This window comes from Armigeres subalbatus, chromosome 2 (assembly GCF_024139115.2).
Source record: "Armigeres subalbatus isolate Guangzhou_Male chromosome 2, GZ_Asu_2, whole genome shotgun sequence".
In the NCBI taxonomy this organism is placed as follows: domain Eukaryota; kingdom Metazoa; phylum Arthropoda; class Insecta; order Diptera; family Culicidae; genus Armigeres; species Armigeres subalbatus.
Window position 1 is genome coordinate 105,649,740 of NC_085140.1, and position 21,447 is coordinate 105,671,186.

At 38.3% G+C, this 21,447-nt stretch overlaps 1 protein-coding gene across 2 annotated transcripts in view; it reads right to left on the reverse strand.

Moving 5' to 3' along the window:
* Positions 1-21,447, reverse strand: part of LOC134210587 (nose resistant to fluoxetine protein 6-like) — a 54,544-nt gene that overhangs the window by 22,946 nt on the left and 10,151 nt on the right. The window contains exon 1 of one of the 2 annotated variants that reach the window (XM_062686699.1): positions 3,337-3,462. The exons of the other annotated variant lie outside the window; for it this stretch is intronic. Coding sequence (XP_062542683.1) covers positions 3,337-3,430 — 94 coding nt within the window. The 5' untranslated portion in view covers positions 3,431-3,462. Of the gene's footprint in view, positions 1-3,336; positions 3,463-21,447 lie in introns of those variants that run through there. 2 annotated transcript variants of the gene reach the window in all.

The window sequence follows — 21,447 nt, forward strand, 5'->3', positions numbered from 1 at the left end:
TAATTAAAATCCAATATGTGAATACAAGAAGCTAAAATGTCTGTACCTAAGGACATCTTTCGATAATTATTGGTATGTACCTAGGCGAAATAAATAAACAGAACATTTATGAATGTCTATCTGAGTGCATAGTGAGCTATGATTGCGAAGGTAAATCGTGTGAAGTGTTTGTACTTATTATTTGGTGAATCATGAATTATAGGCAACTCATTGAAGTATTTAGAGCTCACGAGGGACGTCAGGTAGATCGCGTTGAAAAAGCTTTGGAATATATCTGCCAAAGCTTCGCTGTGGATAAACAAAAAAGAGTCAACTCCATACAAAATTGAAAAATCTGCATTTGAAATTTGAAAAAAAAATGGCAGGCCACATCCTGGTCCAAACCTTACTTTGACTCATAGAATGAGGAATGGCTTGACACAGAATTTGAATTAGAAGAATTTTATCATGCTGAGCCTACAACAGAAGTGATACGAGTATGGTGAAAGTGATAGGCCATATTTTAAAAAACCGAGATCACGCTTCCAGAATGTACACTACTCTAAGTGATTCTCATGGAATGATGTCCGATGCAGAAACTTGCTATGAACTCGTCGGATCCTTTGATAAGCTCCCTCAACTTAGGTAAGCGACTTCAAAATAAATCTAATCTGGAATATCCAGAAGATGTTCAAAGTTTTTTAGTGACTGAAACTTCTTGCAATACAACAGATTCGAGTACAGAAAAATATACCATAGCAGATATTTTAATCGATCTTGAAGAAATAAATGATGATTTTGTTGAGGATGTTCATGTACATAATGAATAAATAAATGTTGTTGCAGTATACTTATATATCTTGAAGCTTTTATTGCATGGAGTTCGTTTAGCTTTAATAGAGTTTTATATTGTATTCCCTTTACTTGTTTTACGGGTTAAGAGCCTGAACCAATCTGAAAAATCCTACAAAGACAACCTGTTACGTATGTAGATGCAATGGCCTGTATTTGACGGAGTCCTTGTGCAACTTAGAACATCTGTACAACTCAATTCACATAAAAACAGTATACAATTTTCTAGTTTGAACTCTACAGGTCTGCGCTGGAATAAAATACACATCTATAGACTGCTGTGTACATGAGACATTCGTAGATAAAAGGGATATATTCCATAGCGATCAAAGGTCTGTATTCCAGGGAGTTTGGAGACCTTAGAAGTAATAACGACCTGCAAAACAAGTATTTCACATCTTTTAGACAATAATCTACGATATAAGTGTGAAATATTGCAGAAATGAAATGAAAATATTTTCGGCCACCTACTTGTATGGAGCCGCCCCATAGTGCATCTGTGGAAGTCGGGCCTACTACGGGCTCCAGAAGAAACTGCGGTCGAAAAAGATTCGCCACCGCACCAAATGTGTCATGTACAAGACGCTTATAAGACCGGTTGTCCTCTACGGACATGAAACATGGACAATGCTCGAGGAGGACTTGCAGGCGGTGTGCAAGAAGACGGTGTGTGGCGGCGAAGAATGAACCATGAGCTCGCCCAACTCTACGGCTAACCCAGTATCCAGAAGGTAGCTAAAGCCGGAAGGGTACGATGGGCAGGACATGTTGCAAGAATACAGCAACCCTGCATCCGGCAGGTACGAGACGGCGTGGAGCGCAGCGAGCGAGATGGGCAGACCAGGTGCAAAACGACTTGGCGACCGTGGGGCCTCGAACCGTGTATTGTGGCGTCAAATTGTTGATTCAGTGTTATCTGTTTAGATGGAAATTAAATAAATGAAATGAATGCATTAGGAAAATTTTGATGTCCATCAAACTATTTGTTTTACGCGATGCAGAGAATACATTATTTGAAAACTTACTCAACCTACCAAGTTTTTTTGATAGAAGGGCTGTAGACCGTTAGTGTTATATACCAATAGATCTAACCATTATTTTTGATTTGGCGATTTGAAAACATGGAGATTCAAGTACGAGTCTCTGAAGGCGGCCTTAAAGTTGAGGTCGAATTACGTATCTGTTAAGATTACAAAGTGGTAACTAATACTAAACTTAACTTGTGACAGGCAGCAGATAACATGTTTGGACATCAGCTGCCATCGGTGTTGTAACGCAATTCAGCATATTAAACTAGAAATTGACTGGCACATTTTAAACTAATTTCCCCTACACGCACGTTGGAGAGCAATTGTGGGGTTTGCATTTTTCGAACTGGATGGAAGTGCACCAGAGCATTGAGTTTGGCCTAAAACTAAAGTCACGAGCTGAACTATAAGTACTAACTCTTGAATTCTCGTGGAAAAAGTGATTTTTTGAGCAAAACACAACTTTGTGGTACGAGACAGATAAAAACAACACCCACGGGAAAGTTTCTTCCGATCCATCCCCGAATCACACTTTTCCCACAAATTCCTATGTAACAATTGAACATGCGCACTGTTGTACTACATACACCAGTCCGTTAATGTGCTTAACACGAAAAAGGTTGAAATTGACATGATGTTTCTTGTGAAATAAGAAGGGAATTTGCTATTCTCACATGACATTTGATATATCTTAATACACCTTATTGCTACTTCTCCAGTTAGCGTTGCGAGCAGAGGCATGGAATCGCCATTTCGGATGTCTGTGAATATTTTGGGTGGGAAAGATTCTCGATTCCATGGACATAGTGTATCCATTGTGCTTGCGTTGGTTATGCATAAAGAACTGTTTAAGTTAATGACTCGTTTTAATTTAAAAAATAGTATTTTTTCATGTAATAGTAATAGCATTTCATGTATTATTATTAATTAAATAGCGAAGCAGTTTATTTTATGTTTGTTTAACGTATCCTTTCATATTTAATCATTGCTTTCTCTACGATTTTTTGCTAAAAGTTTTTGAATTAGATATGGTCGACGCGAGACGAGCCAGCCTTGGGCTGAAAGTCTCGATAATAAAGACATAAAAAAAAGATATGGTCGATCTTAAGTTTTCTAAGAAATTTTTGTACCTACATACATAAAATAAAATCAATAAATTCTTTCACTTTAATAATCTTTGTTTTCTTTTGTAGAAAAACGAACTACCGTGCAAAATCATATTTCAGACGCATTGATGGCTCGAAACGTTTATTTATTATTTAGGGAAGTTCTTGGACAGAAAAGGGACTATTAAACTGAATTTCAAAAATAAGAATCATAACACTTCGGATTAAAATGTAATTTTAACCATTAGAACTTTCTAAAAATCCTTGAGCGATCGAAATATGAATTTTCACTGCATATATTGCCAAAACACGTAATGAAAAGTTTTCATGTACATCATAGTATCAACAATAACAATCTTGGTTCAACTCACACTTTATGAATGTATCACCAGCTGCAATCCATTTCACTTGCATCACTCCAACCAGTAATATCCCCACAATTTGTAGGGACAAACTTGAACTCATTTCATTTCTCGCGCGAAAACCGAACTCAAATATTCTCTAAACACTACGAGATCCCACAAGCAACTGTTGCAGGGAGCGATAGTTTTCCTCAGAATTAGAAGATGGAAATTCTTCCCGATCATGCTTTTTACTGCTGACCCCCCCTCACGCCCTGCAACTTTTATCTCGTCATAGCATAAATTTTGCATGCGAACGCGGTGCGCTTTCGTCCCACTCTGACGATGCTGAACGATAAAAAGGGTGAAATATTCCAAAAATCTCCCTCATTAATGGTTTGATATACAATTTCCTCAGAATTTTAATGTGAACAATAAAATGCATCATGCCGAATTTAAAACAAAACAAAGCCATTTTTCGAGTTTATTTTTTTATTTTTTATATGAGTGAAATAATGAAATTTATGTATTGAGTACGAATACTTTTCATTGATTCATTATACAGACTTTCGGAAAACATGTTACATATTTAGTTTTATGTCCCCTTCACCATCTCACTGTGTTGAATTTCATATCATCTCGAAACAAAGAAATAAAGCACCAATTTCATCGATTTTTTCTGCTCACTCACGTGCTCACAAAAAAAAAATCAAACTCCTTTTCATCTCTTAGTTTATGATAGGATGAACATGGGAGCTATGAGATGAAGAACCGGAACGGGAACCCTATTTTTGATTGAATAAGCGTTCGATCAACTTCCAATGTTTGTTGGGAATAGCTATGGTAAAAACAGGAACATGAACGTGTGGTGGAAATATTTATTAGAAAATATATCTCGCGCCTTTAGGTATACGATAGAAGAATAAGCGTTAGCGTTAGTCTTCAAGAAAACTTACACGCTAAACTACTAAAAACAGCGATGAATGCGTTATTTTTCTGTTAAGAATAATCTCATAAACAATAATCATCATAAAATTATAATCTCAAAAATTGAGAAAAAAAATCATATATACCGTAATCCGGGGGAACATTAATTTTTATATTGTTTTGTAAATATTTCCTCCGTAAATGAAATCATGGTTTTTTTCATATGTTCAACACTACAAGTCCCGAGCCAAGAATAAAGAATAAAGAAGCTCGGTGGTCTAGTGGCTACTGATTCTGCCTTTTAAGCAGGAGATCGTGGGTTCAAATCCAGGCTCATCCCTTTTCTACTTTGTATTTTTATCTGTGTTTCAAGGTCTACCAAAACGATTCCTACTCAGGGGTCTGTGAGGCGGCCATGTTTCTGATGCCAGCATCAAAATTATCAATCAATTTAATACGAAGGCTTAACCATAATTGTCGAAAACCAGCCGTTGAAAATATATTTTGAATATCATGATATTTTGGCGAAATAGCGCTCGGTGTCGATTGAAAAATGAAAACTTTGTAAAAGCCTTAAAATTCTTGATGAAATACACCTTGCAGTTATATTTTGGCACAAGTTCCCGAAAAATATTGAAAAATAATGAGGTCTATTTGGAAAAAAATCAAATCAGAAATGCTTTTTTTTATCTTTCGTTTATTTGATAGGCTCATTTGCCATTGGGCGTTACGGAGCCGAAACTTTTAATATTTTTTAACAATGGTTTTTACATTGGTAATATTACAGTTAGGGGCCCTCCTTAGCCTATCGGTAAGATGCGCGGCTACAAAGCAAGACCATGCTAAGGGTGGCTGGGTTCGATTCTCGGTGCCGGTCTAGACAATTTTCGTATTGGAAATTGTCTCGACTTCCCTGGGCATAAAAGTATCATCGTATTAGCCTCATGATATACGAATGCAAAAATGGTAACTTGGCTTTAGGGCCCTATCGCAGAGAGGTCAATTTGGGGTGCAAGCATCATCATTCCTGATACCAGCCGTGCAGAGGGAAGTAGGCGCGAAGTCGACCCTTCCCACCTTCCGAGGACATAAGGAGTGGTAAGGCCACCTGGAAAGCCGGCAAATGCTCTGGCACGATACCATGGTGTTCTTCTAAAAAAGCGAGTCACGATGTTCGATGTTGCAAGGACATGCAGCTAACCTCGAGAGTGCGTTGTGCACTGGCCCCCCTTTGAAGCATTATTTTCTGTTTGTGCCGAAGGGACGATGGGCTTGGCGGCAATGGAAACGGTTTAGCAGGTCGGGGATGTAGTCCTGCCTCCCTCGTTTGCTGTTGGAAGTGGTCCCAAACACCGCACTTCCTGGACAACCCAGGATGTCTATTGAGCAGATTCCCCCTCCATTGCTTAGAGACCCGCAAACAGTTGCTTTTATTCTCTCCACGTGTCTCTATATAATACCATCGTCTCTGGTATATTGTTGTTTGTTTCGGAACCTTCACGTTTCTCGTGTAAAAACAGCAGAGCTATCACTCAGAAATAAATTTATACTATATGTTTTAAAAGTCATTCTAAATGACTATTCACCTGGTTGACCCCAAACTCGTATTTCATCCAACTATACTTCTTCTTCTTCTTATTGGCATTACATCCCACACTGGGACAGATTCGCCTCGCAGCTTAGTGTTCATTAAGCACTTCCACAGTTATTAACTGCGAGGTTTCTAAGCCAGGTTACCATTTTTGCATTCGTATATCATGAGGCTAATACGATGATACTTTTATGCCCAGGGAAGTCGAGACAATTTCCAATCCGAAAATTGCCTAGACCGGCACCGGGAATCGAACCCAGCCACCCTCAGCATGGTCTTGCTTTGTAGCCGCGCGTTTTACCACACGGCTAAGGAGGGCCCCACGTACTATACTAGCATAGTATAACTTTAATAAAATCGTTCTATAGTATAAGTAAGGAATATAATTGGTTAGTTTACTTGGATTTGGTCATGGTTTCTAGGTTATGTTTGTTTGTTTTGATTTGGGTCACTTTTATAATAATTAAAACGAAAAGCAAAATAAAATGAAATAAATATTGCGCAGATTCCGCCTTATTAGACTCCTGCGCGAAAATTATTTGCGTGAATATTTTCCCCGTGTCAGACACACAAATGAATTAACACTAGTGCTGTCCAATGAGCAGCTCGAAGTAGCTCGAAGTTCTTCCCATCTCTCTCTTGCCCATTTGTTGACAAAAAAGAACGAGCAGGACGGGAACAACTTCGAGCTACTTCGAGCTGCTCATTGGACAGCATTACTGTTTGCTGTTTATCCGAGTAAACAAAAACACGTGTGTCCGATGGATAACAACAACAAAACCCAGATTAATCCACCTAGCGGTGATGGTGCCTTTCTCGTTCGTTCAAAAGGTTTGGAAAAATCCCAAATAACACCAATATGTGGATTGGTCTTATTTTTCATATTTGTTTATATGCATAAAAAAATTCTCGCCAAACGCAATTTGTTGCAAACAAATCGGATGAGCATAAGAGCAAAAAATGGCATTTTATTTAGTAGTTTTAAAATTAGTATTTTCGCCATAACTTTTGACCCAATTGTACGATCCGGCCAAGTTTCTATAGGAAACAATGGGACAAGATTCTGCGTCGAATGCAATCTGTTGCGAGCGACCTGAGAAGCACACATATTGCACATCAATCACAGTAACTTATATATGACCGGATTCAGTCACAATATGGTTACTGCAACCAAATTTGTTGAAATTGTGTTGCTTGGGGAATAGATGAAGTATAAGTGCTAAGAAAGTGAGCTAGACTTTTTTGAACTCTTTTTCACAATAAATAGTAATTTGACCATAACATCTAAGCCCATAGTCCGATCTGGCTAATTTTCAATAATAAAATATGAGACATTCTGCGTCGAATGCAAATGCGAGCAAATCGGTTGAGGAAAAGTGCCTGAAAAATGAGTGACATTTTTTTAGCGATTTTTTCATAAAAACCCAGATTAATCCACCTAGTGGTGATGGTGCCTTTCTCGTTCGTTCAAAAGGTTTGGAAAAATCTAAAATAACACCAATATTGGTCTTATTTTTCATATTTATTTATATGCATAAAAAAAATCTCGCTAAACGCAATTTGTTGCAAACAAATCGGATGAGTAAAAGAGCAAAAAATGGAATTTTATTTTGTAGTTTTAAAATTAGTATTTTCGCCATAACTTTTGACCCAATTGTACGATCCGGCCAAGTTTCTATAGGAAACAATGGAACAAGATTCTGCGTCGAATGCAATCTGTTGCGAGCGACCAGAGAAGCACATATTGCACATCAATCACAGTAACTTATATATGATCGGATTCAGTCACAATATGGTTACTGCAAACAGATTTGTTGACCTTGTGTTGCTTGGGTAATAGATGAAGTCAAAGTGCGAAAAAAGTGAGCTAGACATTTTGAACTCTTTTCACAATAAATAGTAATTTGACCATAACATCTAAGCCCATAGTCCGATCTGGCCAATTTTCAATAAGAAAATATGAGACATTCTGCGTCGAATGCAATTTAATGCGAGCAAATCGGTTGAGGAAAAGTGCCTGAAAAATGAGTGAGTTTTTTTAGCGATTTTTCCATAAAAAATTGTATAATTTTTGATCCCATAGTCCGACATGGGACAGGATTCTGCGTCGAATGCAACTTGTTGTGAGCAAATCGGTTGAGGATAAGTGCCCGAAAAATTAGTGACATTTTTTACGCGATTTTTTCGTATGAATTCGTATTTTGGCCATAACTTTCGAGCCCATAGTGCGATCTGGCCAATTTATAATAGGAAACAATGAGGCAGGATTTTGCGTCGTATGCAACTTGTTGCGAGGTTGAGGATAAGTGCCCGAAAAATGAGTCACATTTTTTACGCGATTTTTTCGTATGAATTTGCATTTTGGCCATAACTTCCGATCCCATAGTCCGATCTGGCCAATTTCAAATAGGAAACAATAAGACAGGATTCTGCGTCGAATGCAACTTGTTGTGAGCAAATCGGTTGAGGATAAGTGCCCGAAAATTGAGTGACATTTTTTACGCGATTTTTTCGTATGAATTTGTATTTCGGCCATAACTCTCGATCCCATAGTCCGATCTAGCCAATTTCAAATAGGAAACAATGGGACAGGATTCTGCGTCGAATGCAACTTGTTGCGAGCAAATTGGTTGAGGATAAGTGCCCGAAAAATGAGTGACTTTTCTTGAGTAGTTTTGCGCACACACACACACACACACACACACACAGACATCACCTCAATTCGTCGAACTGAGTCTAATGGTATATAACACTATGGGTCTCCGGGCCTTCTATAAAAAGTTTGGTTTTGGAGCGAACATATAGCCTTTACCGTATACTTAGTATACGAGAAAGGCAAAAAGGTAGTTTGGCCTTAACTTCCGATCCCATTGTCCGATCTGGCCAATTTCAAATAGGAATCAATGGGACAGGATTCTGCGTCGAATGCAATTCGTTGCGAGCAAATCGGTTGAGGATAAGTCCCTGAAAATGAGTGACATTTTTAAGCGATTTTACGTATAAATTTGTATTTTGGCCATAACTTCCGATCCCATAGTCCGACCTAGCCAATTTCCAATAGGAAACAATAAGAAAGGATTCTGCGTCGAATGCAACTTGTTGCAAGCAAATTGGTTGAAGATAAGTGCCTGAAAATGAGTGACATTTTTTACGCGATTTTTACGTATAAACTTGTATTTTGGCCATAGCTTCCGATCCCATAGTCCGATCTGGCCAATTTCAAATAGGAAACAATGGGACAGGATTCTGCGTCGAATGCAACTTGTTGCGAGGAAATCGGTTGAAGATAAGTGCCCGAAAAATGAGTGACATTTTTACAAGATTTTTTCGTATGAATTTGTATTTTGGCCATAACTTTTGATCCCATAGTCCGATCTGGCCAATTTCAAATAGGAAACAATGGGACAGGATTCTGCGTCGAATGCAACTTGTTGCGAGGAAATCGGTTGAAGATAAGTGCCCGAAAAATGAGTGACATTTTTTACAAGATTTTTTCGTATGAATTTGTATTTTGGCCATAACTTTTGATCCCATAGTCCGATCTGGCCAATTTCAAATAGGAAACAATGGGACAGGATTCTGCGTCGAATGCAACTTGTTGCGAGGAAATCGATTGAAGATAAGTGCCCGAAAAATGAGTGACATTTTTTACAAGATTTTTTCGTATGAATTTGTATTTTGGCCATAACTTTCGATCCCATAGTCCGATCTGGCCAATTTCAAATAGGAAACAATGGGACAGGATTTTGCGTCGAATGCAACCTGTTGCGAGCAAATCGGTTAAGGATAAGTGCCCGAAAAATGAGTGACATTTTTTGAGTAGTTTTGCGCACACACACACACACACATACACACACACACACACACACACACACACACACACACACACACACACAGACATCACCTCAATTCGTCGAACTGAGTCGATTGGTATATAACACTATGGGTCTCCGGGCCTTCTATAAAAAGTTTGTTTTGGAGCGATCATATAGCCTTTACCGTATGCTTAGTATACGAGAAAGGCAAAATGGTATAATTTTCGATCCCATAGTCCGATATGGCCAATTTTCAATAGGAAACAACGGGACAGGATTCTACGTCGAATGCAACTTGTTGTGAACAAATCTATTGAGGATAAGTGCCCGGAAAATGAGTGACATTTTTACGCGATTTTTTCGTATGAATTTGTATTTTAGCCATAACTTCTGATCCCATAGTTCGATCTGGCCAATTTCAAATAGGAAACAATGGGACAGGATTCTGCATCGAATGCAACTTGTTGCGAGCAAATCGGTTGAGGATAAGTGCCCGGAAAATGAGTGACATTTTTTACGCGATTTTTTCGTATGAATTTGTATTTTAGCCATAACTTCTGATCCCATAGTTCGACCTGGCCAATTTCAAATAGGAAACAATGGATTCTGCATCGAATGCAACTTGTTGCGAGCAAATCGGTTGAGGATAAGTTCCCGAAAAATGAGTGACATTTTTTACGCGATTTTTTCGTATGAATTTGTATTTTGGCCATAACTTCTGATCCCATAGTCCGATCTGACCAATTTCAAATAGAAAACAATGGGACATCGAATGAAACTTGTTGCGAGCAAATCGGTTGAGGATAAGTGCCCGAAAAATGAATGACGTTTTTTACGCGATTTTTTTGTATGAATTTGTATTTTGGCCATAACTTCTGATCCCATAGTCCGATCTGGCCAATTTCAAATAGGAAACAATGGGACAGGATTCTGCGTCGAATGCAACTTGTCGTGAGCAAATCGGTTGAGGATAAGTGCCCGAAAAATGAGTGACATTTTATACGCAATTTTTTCGTATGAATTTGTATTTTGGCCATAACTTCTGATCCCATAGTCCGATCTGGCCAATTTCAAATAGGAAACAATGGGACAGGATTCTGCGTCGAATGCAACTTGTTGTGAGCAAATCGGTTGAGGATAAGTGCCCGAAAAATGAGTGACATTTTTTGAGTAGTTTTGCGCACACACACACACACACAGACATCACCTCGATTCGTCGAACTGAGTCGATTGGTATATAACACTATGGGTCTCCGGGCCTTCTATAAAAAGTTTGTTTTTGGAGCGATCATATAGCCTTTACCGTATACTTAGTATACGAGAAAGGCAAAAACAATTACAAATATAGCTTGAATGTATTGGTGTGTACGCTGAAAATTCAAAGGAAAACGAAGTTGCGCCAGAGTTTAAAAAATGATGCAACGGGCAATATATGTTTTATTTTTAATTTATGGGTAATTCGGCATTCCGTCATTTTTGTACTCATCACTGAGTGGCGATACCGGCGTTTCTATCTGTGTTGTTAAGCCTGCTACTCTATGTTCTGAGATTTTCACAATTTTCACCTTGAGCTCATGGAAGAATGGTAGTTGGAAATCGATAAAATGTATGGGCAAATAAAGTATTTTGCAAATTTATGGAAAATTGTGGTGTTTTAGACGAAAGTAGTGAAAAGGAATGAAGTATGAGGTGAAAACATTATCTCCTTCCCTTAGTTTGCACTAATTAGTAGTCTCATAGTGATGAAATTTCGATTTTACTACCATTGAAAAAACGCCATCTCTTGCATTAATCGTTTTGACTGGTACCTTATTGTTTCCTTCCATATTGAGTTCGACGATCTGAGAAAAATAATGAAATCAATGTAAACGACCTCCAAAAAATGAAGCTTCTTAGGCTGGTCCCAATGCTGAAGTTGCAGTTTCAGTTTGGTACTGCTTGATGTTATAAAATTTATAACTGTCAAAATAGAACTACAACTTGGTGCCCGCAACGCAGAGTTGTAAACGAAATGCAACTTGGTTTTATTTTTTCATAAAACAAAAATAAAACAAACTAACATTTTTCACGGTAGTTTTTACCTCGCATACGAACAACAATGAGTTTGTCCATCATCTCAAACAAACAAACACAATTAAATAAATTTGAAACTCAGTTTCATTCAAGTTTCAAATCAGGTTTTATTTGCAACAAACCAGTCGAGCAGTTGCAAATCAGTTTCAAAAAGTGCTCGAAAAATAAAACTGCAACTCTGCGTTGCGAACTGCTAGTTTCAGTTCTAGTTTGATTTCCAAACACGCCATACAAAACCCAACAGCATTGCGACCGGCCTTATACGACAATTGTTCCGTGTCAGCTGCTTCTCATGATTGAGCAATCTAAATGCTTCGGAACGTGACATTTGAGCATGCCATAGACCAATGCAAACTCTAACTTAACCTCACTTATTTTGACAGTTCACAGAGCTTGTTTACAAGGTGTTAGAAGAAAAATCGATGAAGGGAAAATTAAAATTAAAATTCATATTTTTAGCTTAAAATTGCTGTGATCCGAATATTTTAATGTTATTCTTTGCATTCAGCATGACAATCGCAAAGGACATCTACATGCGAATAAAATGACGAAACAATTTTATCGGAAGCTGCGCCGGAGGCTAAGTCCCGGAGAAAAAGCTCTGTGAACTGTCAACCTACGTCATCATGCACTGGTCTATTGTGCGTGTCAACGGTGATACTAATTCATTCCGTACACGGAAGAAAAAAAGTACCCAAAATTGAGTACTTTTAAACTTACTTTTGAGTTATTTTTTCTCTTCGCTTTCATCCACTCTTTCTTTTGTTGTCAAAAACAAAAGAGCCAAACAATCCAACGACGCCAGTTCAATACGGGAAGCCAATTTTGGGTTTTATTACCTGAGGTCGAAATTGAGTGAATTAAACTTAAATTTGGGTCAATAAATTTTCCGTTGGGTACTTTTTTAACATGGGAGTAAAGGCAAACTACTTCGACCCTACTTACTCAATTTTGGCTTCCCGTACGGATGTTCGAGGTTGGGTGAATTAAACTCACTATTGGGTAGTTTATTTCTTCCGTGTACATACATAGTAGACCTCTTCATGTTTTCAAAAAGTATCAAAAACTTAACCGGTCAGCCCAGCATCACAATTCTTATGCTAAAATGAGTCTCCTGTCAAATTTTCAGCTAATACGGATAAAATTCCGAGGTGGCTCAAGTCGATTTAGTGTTTGGGCTATTTTCAATTTTGGAAAAATCTAACAAGAGATATAAACGTCGAAAACTATCGCAACAACCTCTATACGGAAGCTTTTGGTGTGCTCTACAAGTCTTGTGAACATTGCGATTCGTTCCGTTCACGTTTTGTCCATGTTAAAGTGATTTTCAAGCTTTTAAGTGCAAAATACTGTTTCCTCCAAAAGTCGTTGTTCTACAAAATTCTTGAGTTTATGATTCAGCACATTCAAAGTTAATTGCCTATATGCCGGGTATTAAGCCACCCGGTGTGGAAATTAATTACTATGTCTGAAACTTGATTATACATATGTACAACATGTAATAGATTTAGTTCGGAAAAGGTATTGGAAGGTAACCGCCCCTTCGGTGGGGTTTGATCCCACGACCCCAGTTCGCATGACAGGTGCTTTCCCTACTAAGCTACGAAGGACCTCCGTCGTCCACCGCAGCTTAGCGGGTACTGATGAAACCAAATTCCCAGCACCAGGTACCAGCCGATCTCTCGCAATACATTTTCAGAACTAACTCTCTCAAATGTATTTTTGTACACATGTCAACCAAGTAGGATGAGTATTTAGTATTGTCCGGCTCCTACACACTTGCTTCATCAGCAACGGCGCTCAATGAAGTAAGGTTGTGTGAGTTTGTGCCAGTTTGGTCGTCAGATCCCAACCCGACCACACAAGTTTCAGACATAGTGATAAATGATTGTTAGTTTATTATATTATTATTTCTCTTTGCAAATTTGAGTAATATAATTTCCCATGTGCGATTTACCGTTAAAATCTTAAAATTCAGAAGCTGAACATTTGTCATAAATTTGCACGTTAGGATTTCTTCAAGCAAGTTGTTCGAACAAAACATAAATCAAATCATATGATAGGTATTCGATGCTTACAACAAACGACTTCCAAATTTTGTTAATTTCACCATATGTCTGCATGCTTTTAACATTGATTTGAGTGCATCGAAGTAACAAGTGAAATCGAAGCTTCTTTGTTTGAACAACTTGTTTTAAGAAATCTCAGCGTACAAATTTATGACAAATGTTCAGCTACTCATTTGAAAGAATTTAACGGTAAATCGCACATAGGCAATTATGTCACTCAAATTTCCAGGGATAAAAGAGAAATAATAATATAATAAATTATCAATGATTTGTTATAAATTCAAGAATTTGGTAGAACAACGACTTTCAGGGGAACAGTGTTTTTATGCTCTTAAAAGCTCGAAAATCACTTTAACATGGTCAAAACGTGAATGGAACGAATCGCAATGTTCACAAGACTTGTAGAGCACACCAAAAGCTTCCGTATAGAGGTTGTTGCGATAGTTTTCGGCGTTTATATCTCTCGTTAGATTTTTTTCAAAACTGTAAATAGCCCAGAAACACTAAATCGACTTGAGTCACCTCGAAATTTTATCCGAATTAGCTGAACATTTGACAGGAGAATTATTTTAGCATAAGAATTGTGATGCTGGGCTGACCGGTTGAATTTTTGATACTTTTTGAAAACATGAAGAGGTCTAATACATAGGTACGGATTCAAAGCAGGAACAACCAGCAAGCAACTTGGATGTTGTAGGTTTTGTCCTCGAGAAAGAGCTGCAGTTTGTTCTAGGGGATCGCCCAAATGAGCCAGCGGATGAAAACCAGTGCCGGGACCGCCCAAATGAACCGCGTTCACTAGTTGCTCCATTTATAGCAGTTCGGATTTGATCTCAACATCGAACTCAACAATATCAACTTCCTTGATGCAAAATCGCCTATTCATGTCGCGGTAGAGGTAGAGATCCAATTTAAGATCTCTGTTAGTTGACGGCAAGTGAGAAACCTTCACTTCGGCGTTTGGAATATGCAACCGAACTTCGTGGAACACTCGCGATAGAACGAACCGTATTTCCGACTGGAAAACAAATGTGTGGTGAAAATACCACCGGAAACTATCCAAACGAACTTTGTTGCATGTTTTTCGAACGAAATAAATTAATTTTATGCAGAATTTCATACGAAAATCAATAAAAATAAGGTGCAAGATTTAAACGCGACTTGATGAAATTTTGCGAATAACAGAATGCAAACAAAAATATGTTTACGTTATTCTAGCTTAGTATAAATCTTAATTTTCAATAGTATACTGTTTATACTATGTAATGTATAACAGTAAAAAATTACTAGAAAGATTATTTTGAAACCCATCACAGATTTGTTTTATTTCTGAGACCACAGAAGCGTTAGGGATTGGTACCCTCTGGGAAAAATTTATACTAAATAGATTTAAAGTCATTCTAATTGGCTATTTGCCTGGTTGACCCCAGTTTCGTTTGCTGATTATACTCGCTTAGTATAACTTTAGTTTATATGAGAATAGTATAAAGCACCGATATCGAAAATAGTATTGGTTTAATTAATTTAATTTGGTTTAGAATTATTGTTTACAAAAACAAAACAACAGAAAAACACTTCTGTCAAAAAAATTTATTTGTCGTGAATAAGGAAATAGCTGCAACTTAAAGAAGGGTGCTTGGTGGCCTTGTGTCACTGCTTCTGCCTCTTAAGCAGGAGATCCCTGGCCCTTTCCAATTTCCTATTAGAATATTTCGTTAATCATATAACTCAATCTCTTTGGAAATCCAATTCTCATTGCTAGCAAGTATGATTCTAAATATAGAATTGTTATAAAAAGCTGCCTGTTACTTAGTAGCAGTAAATAAAATGTCAAAATAGATTGGTATTCATTTGTACCCGCATACGAATGCTATATACGGTCGCTATGCTCGTGCAGGCCTCATACAAGTAAGAATGTGTGAGGTTAATGTGCGGGTAGCGATGGTGTGGTAGACGTGTGCGTGGTATTAGAATCCAATAGCATTCAAATTCTAATTGTAAAAAATGAATGCCATTATAATTCACTTTAATGCTTTCTCATTACTCTAGTACTTCTAATTGTCATTCATATAGAGTAGAGTGGGGCAAGAGTACGCACTTAGTTTTCAATCGATCATGTGGCCCTTATGAAGCAAGCTTCTGCATATCAAATCAGTGTCGATGATTTATATACTCTTCCTTTATGTTACCCAGTGGAAAAAATATTGAAATTATTGAGATTCGTTTTAGTAGAACCATTATTGCAAGATAAGTGAAAAACGCACTCTTACCCCACCGGTGGGGTAAAAGTGCGCATCAGGTGGGGTAAGAGTACGCATTTACCCAATCATGTGCTTTAAGTATACATTAACACAAATAAGAGTTAATAACATTTAATTGATGTTTAATGAGCATATATTAGGGAATGTTCAAAGATTTCGCAACTTTTAAAGGGAGGGTCCTAAAATGTGCACTTTCATACGAAAAACCATTGTTTTTTATATATACTACAGAGGTAAAAATATATATCAGGTTTCGCGTGGCGTATACAAAGTCATTTTCTTAAAGAAAGTCCACCAATCACGTAACGTAAAATTTGGCTATTTCATCACCCTCCCCTATCTTACACTATTTGTATGAATCCTCTAAAAATTATATGGATCGTCACAGATCTCACAACCCCTCCCAACTAAACGTTGCGTAATTTATAAATGTCTCTTTTGATTAAATGAAATTATCATTAAGATGAAATTGTGTTTTCGTACTATGTTTAGGTGTACAACAAGTCCTAATACAATTTCATTATTTCGCTTCAGTGCTTTGTTCGCTAAGTCCTTTCTAACACCGAATTACTTCAACCGGAGATACGGGTTTGACATCATAACTTGAAGATTCATATGCGTACTCTTGCCCCACCGGTTCCTGCGTACTTTTACCCCACAGTCCCAAAAATTATTCAAGTAATGGTTTTGACTTCTTGGAAAACCAACCGGATTGGTGTTCTGTACCATAAAGTACTTTATACAATAGGTTATCGAAATGGTATAATGTTCACCTGATTGAACGTATATATGGTAATGAAATACTAGTTGCGGAAATCCAATTATTTTTAGCAAAATGACCAAAAAGTTATCTAACTCCATATCTCCCTTGTTGTTTATTCAAATCGTTTACAATTACACATGATAATAGTTGGCCAGAATACCTGTCAAACTGATGCAGTGCTGCTAGTTTATCTTTTTTTATTACTTCAAAAAATCGAAAACGTACTCTTACCCCACGCGCACTCTTGCCCCACTCTACTCTATTCCTATCACATAGATCGCATCACTTACCAAAGTGAATCCAGATAATATATCCCTTCTTACTAACACAATATCCTATCCTAAGGCGATCGTGGAGATGCAGAGGTATACTCGGTCTATAGTAACAACGAGAGTTGAACTAATAATCCTTTCTTAGATAACCGTAAGGACGTGGCCGGTGCCGTAATTGACTAAGTAAAATGCATTGAATTTGCGAAACTTTGCACATTGAGAATGATAGCTAAGTCCCAGCTCCATTCAATTGATTCCCTGTGCAATTTCGCAAGTTCTAGTCAATCACGGAGTAGCAACTACGAAATGTACAGTTATCCTGATCATGCTCATGCTCAATAAGGAAATAGCTGCAACTTAAAATATCTTAGCGACCGTTCTTTTAGCGTAATCTAGGAAAACCAATTGAGGCAAATATTTATAAGGTAACGCCGTCTAGGAATTCAGCTGAGTTGGGTTCCCGAGAGTGCTGTAGTTTTCTGCTCGAAGTTAGCCATAATCAATTACTCCTTTAACTGGGCACAGCGTTGCGATTTGCTGCAATGAAAAAAAAAAGATAGATGAAATATGATACTGATAGATTTTTAAATGGACTCACCTGATCTCAGCACATACTAGTTGATATTAAGTCTTATGCACCGGAGGTTTCTCTATCCTTTGAGTTCGGCACCCCCAGACTATGTTTCGCAGGGATCCATCGTTAAAAATTACCGTCCTAGACGGTCTGAGAGTAGTAGGTCTCCTACTTTGCCACATTCATATCATCTGCTAGGAAGGAGTGTCCAAACAGGAGATTTATCGCATGACAGTCGTAGTTCACGCACTACCCGGCTGTTGCTGCCTGGCCGTACATATTTCTTTTCCTGGCTCGACACCGATTCGGTGACCGTTCCGTGCACCGCAGGCGTTCAATGTTTGTACTAGAATTCATGCAATTCAGTTCGCATTCGAGGATTTCGTGGATCATCACTTGCTTTCACAAATACAATACATGGTTGCTTTGTTTTTGAAAAATCGGTAAATGTTCCTTCAACGCCGCAGATAGTATCGCCTTTTGCACACGGGACCTCAACCTCAGCCACCTCGTAATGTAACAATATTCGGTACTAAAATAAAAACTTAATGAATAAGTGATGTGTTATCGGAATATTAAAACTAATAAGTGATGTGTTATCGGAATATTAAAAAGTCGTATACTCTTCGATGATTCTGAAACATCTTTGATTATCGCCTGTGTCGATGTCGTCGATTTGATGGTAATTGTCTATGCGTCGGAACAAATTCAGGAACAGAATCAATTTATAATACACAGATGGCAAAAATGTGACCGGTGATCAGAGCAGCGAAAACAATGGAATATTTACACAAAATTCGGTGATAGATTAAATTGTAATTTTGTATAGATTATTTTTTTCTGATTACAGCGGTAATAACATGAGGTGCTATAAAATATCCAACATGGCATTATGCTTGGAAGAATGCCATGTTGGATAAAAAGCAATTGCAAAATTAGCGGGAAAATATGAGAAGAATTTTATATAAAAGAGTAGCCATTGCCCAATTTCGGCCTCTTAGTATATCAGGCGTCCGTGTGCTGTGAAGTGGAAGTGAAGTGCAGAATTTCAAGTGAAACCCCCCCTTTCTAGCAGGAGCTAGTGTGAACTCCGGAAAAAAGTGTTCAGGTAATTCTGAACCCTGTACTGTGGAACTTGAAGTTAATTCTTGTGTCCATTAGGACCTCTCTTTTCCTACGTCTCTTTTCAAACTGCTTTCCGTCCAGCACACGGCTCGGCCCGCGAAGCCTTCAGGCATTTGCGCCTAACCGTAAAAGACCGTGGATCCTCAAAGGAGGACCTATATCTCAGGCCGTAGGCTCTAACCGCAAAGGAGATTTCCCCTCTCGACCGTCCAAGGTGGCTATGCCACGGCCGGGTGATTGCGCCTACGAGGGAAGACGCCTGCCCACCATCGTCCAGCAACGCCCGCTGGCCCCGTCGGATGAAGACTGTCCGTTCACCGTTCGCCTCACTATTCCGGCGAGATTTCTGATCGCACAGCTGGACAGGAGTCGCTGTGTCGGCCATTCTACTCCCGTCATCAACAGCAGCAGCGGTATGTACCGGTACAACAACTAAACTAGGTCACACTTAACAAATTTACACACAAATTTATTACACAGAACAACACGCACACGCCACAAATAGGAAAAATAAAATATGTACAAGTATGTAATGTGAATGTTCCCGTGTTGTTAGTTTTTGTTTACCGCGAAAAACCCTTGATTACCCAGTAGTTAGCCGACCCTGCGATTGCCAGAGAGCCTCTTGTGTCCTGGTCTGGCCTGGTTACTGATTGTTGACGATTCAGGAAACTCTAGTTTCATGATGGCGAATTGGTCCTATCGCAGAGAGGTCAATTTGGGGTGCACGCGGCGCACACACAGCACAATATTCGTTATATAATTATGATTCCGTTAAGTCCAGTTCTCGAAATAGAAGTCAATGAACCTAGTGCCAAGTTTAGTAACTGTGTCAAACTAATAAACTGAAGATATCAAACAACCAACCGAGATCGATAATCAATAACCATTTATGGAGCTCCGGTGATAATTAGATACGAAAAAAATCTATACTACCGATTTTATGTGCGTGAACAAACTGGATCGAGCACAACGGTGGTGAGAAACATTATTTCCTCTGCATGAACATGACTTTTATAAGATCAAGCATAAAACCAAAATGTGGGGATATTGCATGGAATGAAAAAGATATATATTTACATCATTTTACTTCTACAATGTGGAGCCACGCATTGCACGATGAACACCACCAATCTAATTGACTCCAATGTTATGCATGAAGCGTCGCTCGTCAGGTTGTCGTCAGCAGCTAAACAGAGCTGATAGATCAACGAGTAAAACTATTGCTGAGTATTTCATCATGCAGATTTGCACCATTAAAAGTCTGAACTTTGCCGTTCGATTGTTCTCAGAGATATGTATGTAGGTAACTGATGTGTGCTTCATATATTAGTTGACTGGAAACAAATAGCTACCATTCAATCTACCAAAAGGTCACCGACTAATCGTTCACTACTCACACCCATTTGAAAACCCCAACGTGCACGTGTCAAAAGGTGTCCACGGGAATGTTCCCGCACCTCAGAGTCTGAGGTTAATGGTCTGGACAAACCAATTGTGAGCGAAATGGAACTATTTATTTAACTGTGCTACACGATTTCTGAACTTTCGATAAGAGATAATGTTGTAAAATTTTACGTGCCAAAATTCATCGATCCGATCAAAAGCGGAAATGAAACGTCAACGCGGTGTTGACATCACACATCACAAGAATCTCCAATTAGCAAATGTTTACTGCATTATTTACGAAATATTCATGCAAGAAAACAAATTTCCAGACCCACTTCACTTGTGTGATGGGCTTGCGCTTACCCAAACCTTTTGAAAGACATCAATTTTCAACAGTTTTTGTTCTACATCTGTATGTTAACATTATCAAACACTAATGTGCACAACGCACAAGTGTGTTAAAATACCTAAAGAAAAAAGATTATGTATGATGATTACATAAAATTGAGTTCCCTGTTATGGCGAGCGTGGGCGCAACCGAGGATGGAGAGATGTGGCCTCGAACCGTGTATTGTGGTGTCAAACTGTTGATTCAAATGTAAGATATGTAACGAAATGTGTATGTGCTCATGGCATATCTTCTAACACAATTGTAAACATTGTAGTAGTTCTAGAGGTAATTTAAGTAATTGCACTTGTACCGCGAACCCAGTATCCAGAAGGTGGCTTAAGCCGGAAGGGTACGATGGGCAGGGTATGTTGCAAGAATGCCGGACAACAACCATACAAAGGTGGTGTTCACTTCTGATCCGGCATGTACAAGAAGGAGTGGAGCGCAGCGAGCGAGGTGGACTGACCAGGTACAGAACGATTTGGCAATCAGGGATGTTGTTGTTGTTGATTCAGTGTCCTGATGAGATGAAAGCTAAATAAAAAAAATTAATGCTCTTGTAAGTGTGAAAAATGATGTGATTTTTGTTAATACTCGTGATACAAAAATGACTTTGAGAAATTATTCCACCAGCACTCTTATGAGGTATAAACGGCGCAATAAAATTATTTTGATTATTTAGAGCTTTTTAGTGGAATTTTTTCACTTGCCATAAGACGAGTTTCGACCTTAACAGTGAGATCGTCTTCAGTAAAGTCTTCTCGTACTTGACTCTACTTAAGTTGCCTTATTCTTGAGGTCGTAATACGTTTCTGTAAAGTTATAATCAAGCGGTGAGATTAAATGAGACAGTGTTGTGCTGAATCATTATCAGACAATAATGATTGCAAT